Source organism: Nansenia antarctica, assembly GCF_963989245.1.
Source record: "Nansenia antarctica genome assembly, chromosome: 10".
NCBI classification, from domain to species: Eukaryota; Metazoa; Chordata; class Actinopteri; order Argentiniformes; family Microstomatidae; genus Nansenia; species Nansenia antarctica.
In genome coordinates this window covers 28,750,356-28,754,999 of record NC_137680.1, presented here as the reverse complement: position 1 = coordinate 28,754,999, position 4,644 = coordinate 28,750,356, and the positions used below count along the sequence as shown (strand labels likewise).

Below are 4,644 nucleotides of genomic sequence, written 5' to 3'. Positions count from 1 at the left end.
GGTGGAGGTGATGGTGGTGGGGGAGAAGGTGGTGGTGGAGGGAGGTGGAGGAGGAGGAGGAGGAGGAGGTAGAGAAGGTGGTGGTGGAGGAGGTGGTGGAGGAGGAGGTAGAGAATGGTGGTGGTGAGGAGGTGGTGTAGTTGGAGAAGGTGGAGGTGGAGGAGGTGGTGGAGGAGGAGGTAGAGAAGGTGGTGGTGGTGGAGGTGGTGTAGTTGGAGAGGTGGAGATGGTGGTGGTGGAGGTGATGGTGGTGGTGGAGAGGTGGTGGTGGAGGAGGTGGAGTAGGAGGTAGAGAAGGGTGGTGGTGGTGGAGGAGGTGGAGGTGGAGAAGGTGGTGGTGGAGGAGGAGGGTAAGAGAAGGTGGTGGTGGAGGAGGAGGAGGGGTGGTGGAGGAGGAGGTGGAGGTGGAGAAGGTGGGTGGTGGAGGAGGAGGAGGTGGTGGAGGAGGAGGTGGAGGATGTGGTGGTGGAGGAGGAGTGGAGGTGAGAAGGTGGTAGGTGGTGGAGAATGTGGGTGGAGGGTGGAGGATGTGGTGGTGGAGGAGGAGGTGGAGGTGGAGAAGGTGGTAGTAGGAGGAGAAGGTGGTAGTGGAGGAGGAGGTGGAGGTGGAGAAGGTGGTAGTGGAGGAGAAGGTGGTGGAGGTGGAGGATGTGGTGGAGGAGGAGGAGGAGGAGGAGGAGGTGGAGGATGTGGTGGTGGAGGAGGTGGTAAGCCATGTAGCTGCTGTTTATGCATCGGGGGACACCTGTCTGATGAGCTTGTCCAATTAGCAAGTTGTAGGACTGTTTGGAACGGAGCTAAAATGAATATCAATGAATGTATTGATAAGTGATAACTCATTTGAGCTGTCGTTCCCTCCCCCTCTCTCTCTCCCTCTCTCTCTCTCTCTCTCTCTCTCTCTCTCTCTCTCTCTCTCTCTCTCTCTCTCTCTACCTAACCTCTCTCTCTCCCTCCCTCTCTCCCCCAGGTCTCATCGTCTACCTGGGCATGATGGTGGGGCCTTCGTGTGGGGGGGCCTGGCCGACAGGATCGGCCGACGGCAGACCCTCCTCATCTCCCTCTCCATCAACAGCGTCTTCGCCTTCTTCTCCTCCTTCGTCCAAGGCTACAGCTCCTTCCTGTTCTGTCGTCTGCTGTCTGGCGTGGGGTAAGGAGGAAGGAAGGACACCGTGTCACGCACCCTCTCGCGCGCCCCTCTCGCGCACCCCCAAGAGAAACGACCGAGGCCGACACGCTAAAAATACAGCAGACTGTAAACTCTCTAAAATGAAATGTGTCCCTGGTTGACATTGTAGCTAGGGCTGGCAGTCTGGAAGCCATCCCAGCCTCGTAAAAAGCCAAATCCACGTGATGAATATGTGTACGGGGCATTCACATCCATTATTGATGATGATGCTCTCATTTCTTGGCGGGCTGACAGAGGTTATTGAAACCATGTTAATAGTCTGAATATTCTCTCTAAATTAGCTATCATTTATTTCTCTCCATCTGTCTACTCTCTTTCCTCTCTCTTTTCTTCCATGGCTTCCTTCCCCTCCCGTCTCTCCCCCTTTCCTTCCCTCCCCACATCCCTTGCCTTTCTTTATCCCCCCCCCTATATTTCTCTATCCTCCTTTTCTCTTTCGCAACCCCTTCTCTCTCTCTCTCTCTTCCAGTATTGGAGGATCCATCCCCATCGTGTTCTCGTACTACTCTGAGTTCCTGGCCCAGGAGAAGAGAGGAGAGCACCTCAGTTGGCTGTGCATGTTCTGGATGATCGGGGGCATCTACGCCTCCGCCATGGCCTGGGCCATCATCCCTCACTACGGTAATGAGAAAAACCAATCAGTCACTAATTAAATCAATTCATCATTCGAAGCGATTGATCGGTCGAGTTGGTCGGTTGATGGGCTGGCCAATTTGTCCGACCAATCAAGTCAATCTACCAACCAATTAAACAATCAGTCAAGTCCGTCAGTCAGTCAGTCAGTCAGTCAGTCAGTCTGTCAGTCAGTCAATCGGTCAATGTCACCCCAGAGGGAAATCTGGTTTGCTGTCAGATTGTATTTGGTTCAACGGATTTCGGCACGGTTTTGAAGCTGTCCATCTCACTGCTGTTCTGTTAGCAACCGCCTGGGATTGACAGCTATTTTACATACACATTGTTGTTTTTTACGTTTTAACTCTCATACTCTCTCTCTCTCGCTCGCTCTCTCTCGCTCTCTCTCTCTCTCTCACCCCTCTCTCTCATACTCTCTCTCTCTCTTATTATTTCGCTCTCTCTCTCTCTCCCCTCTCTCTCTCACCCCTCTCTCTCATACTCTCTCTCTCTTAATATTTCGCTCTCTCTCTCTCTCCCCTCTCTCTCTCACCCCTCTTTCTCTCATACTCTCTCTCTCTCTTATTCTTTCTCTCTCTCTCTCCCCTCTCTCTCTCACCCCTCTCTCTCTCTTATTCTTTCTCTCTCTCATACTCCCTCTCTCTCTCTTATTCTTTCTCTCTCTCATACTCTCTCTATCTCTCTTATTCTTTCTCTCTCATACTCTCTCTTCCCCCCCACCCCTCTCTCTTTCTCTCACCCCCCCCCCCTCTCCCCCCCCCCCCTCTCTCTCTCCCCCTCCCCAGGCTGGAGTTTCCAGATGGGCTCAGCCTACCAGTTCCACAGCTGGCGTGTGTTTGTGTTGGTGTGTGCCTTCCCCTCCGTGGCCGCCATCTCTGCCCTCACCACCATGCCAGAGAGCCCCCGCTTCTTCCTGGAGGTCAGTCAACCAACCGCCATCACAGTGGTTGTGTTAGAAACTATACTGTATGTGGTTCATCCTTGAACATCAACCATTACATTACATTACACAGGGTTCCCACGGGTCCTTGAAATCCTTGAAAGTTTGTAAATTTTAGAAAAAAAAAAATCTCTTAGAAGAGGTCTTAAAAGTTTTTTTTAAATAGACATGGGTCATTGAAAGTGCTTGAATTCCTCTCTCATTCTCTCTCTCTCTTTCTCTCTCTCTAAAATGTTTTACTTAGCTCGTCAACTAGTAAATAAGTCTCTGTATTGCTTAGCTTTACACATATTTCACAATATATTGTTTTGCAGTGCTGTGGTAGAGAAGGCAAGAAACCATCTAGTGTTCACACATTCAAGCCTCTCTTTTTAATTGTTGTCTGTGAGCGGATAGTTCCTATTATATAAATTCTCATCTAGATCTGACTCAAACTATGCCGTGTTGGGTCCTTGAATTTGAGGGAATTGAGTCTTGAAAGTCCTTGAAAGGTGCTTGAATTTGATGTTTCAGAAGGTGTGGGAACCCTGGTTACATTGCCTTTACCAGATGAATACTGTATCAAAGTGTAGTTTCTTGTGATGGACATATACCATACATACTGTATGACACGTTGGTCCCCGTCAGCAGTGGTGAGTACCTACCGACAGTGGTCTGAGGAGGGACAAACCACAAACTGGCGACAGGGTGTTGGGTGCCCAAGACGGCTCATCGATGCGCAAGCGTATTAGGCAGGTGGTCATAATGTTTTCATTGTTTCAATCAGTGTATATATCTATGAGAAAAGTGTGTGTGTTCTCTTGCAGAACGGGAAACATGACGAAGCGTGGATGATCCTGAAGCAGGTCCATGACACCAACATGAGGGCCAAGGGCTACCCAGAGAGGGTCTTCTCTGTGAGTGATACACTGATACTCTCCATACATCCTGTTTGCAAAAAGAAACACTTGTTTGCTTCACTGACAGTGACTGACTGACCGACCGTGACTGAATGACATTCAATGACTTACAATGGCGGGAGTTGGCCAATTTCGGATTTCGGATTTACCACAGCAAGTAATAGACATGTTTTTTTTAAAGATGACAAGAATATTTCGTTTAGAAGCTTTTCACCATCAGATATTAGCGAGTTGTTTGTCAGAGTTTTCTGCCTGTAGTGACTTTTGCTGTGATATGATTGGACAATTTATATTTTGGGGCGTGGCTTAGTGATAGGTCCATTGCAGACCGTGTTAGGAAAATCTCATTTGCTGTATACTTGTATGCTGTATGTGATTGAGACTCAGTGAAATGGATTCATAGGTGACCCGTTCCCACAATCACCGTGGTCTGGTTAGTGGGAACAGCAGGCATCTCTCGTCTGAAATTAGGGACCCATCTATTCTGCGAAAATTAATGAGGCGACAATTTATTTTCATAAATCATCCATAAATGGCTAACCCACAGCCCCTGTCATGCATTTAAAACGAGAATGACACCTACATTCTCATGAATTATGTATCATGTATTATATTATGTATTCATAATCACAATGTTTGACTTTTTCCCCATAAATGACTTGATGAATTATTTATTTAATGGTCTATTACTATCATTGATTGTCCATTGATTCCTACAGGAAGCACAAGCGATTGGTATTTTGAAACAGTCTGCCGCTAGTGAAGTGATGATGAGTCCGTATGACCTTAAAGCCACAATCTGCGATCGGTCAAACAAAGCGAATTGGCTGACTCACCACAGTAAAAAAACGTTTCACTAATCGCAGATTTTATGGCTTTAACACTAGGACAGTCTAATAGACCCCCTCTTTAGAATGGTAATCTGCTACTTACACACAAAGATCACTAGAGGGCTCTTCTTGTAAATTAGCCTGCCTCCTACACAG

General features: G+C 48.1%; 1 protein-coding gene across 1 annotated transcript in view; it reads left to right on the top strand.

Moving 5' to 3' along the window:
* Window positions 1-4,644, top strand: part of sv2a (synaptic vesicle glycoprotein 2A) — a gene marked incomplete at both ends in the record, with an annotated part of 24,981 nt that overhangs the window by 12,810 nt on the left and 7,527 nt on the right. Inside the window, 5 exon segments of the mRNA XM_080540624.1 lie at window positions 968-991; window positions 994-1,147; window positions 1,656-1,807; window positions 2,605-2,738; window positions 3,566-3,655. Coding sequence (XP_080396750.1) covers window positions 968-991; window positions 994-1,147; window positions 1,656-1,807; window positions 2,605-2,738; window positions 3,566-3,655 — 554 coding nt within the window.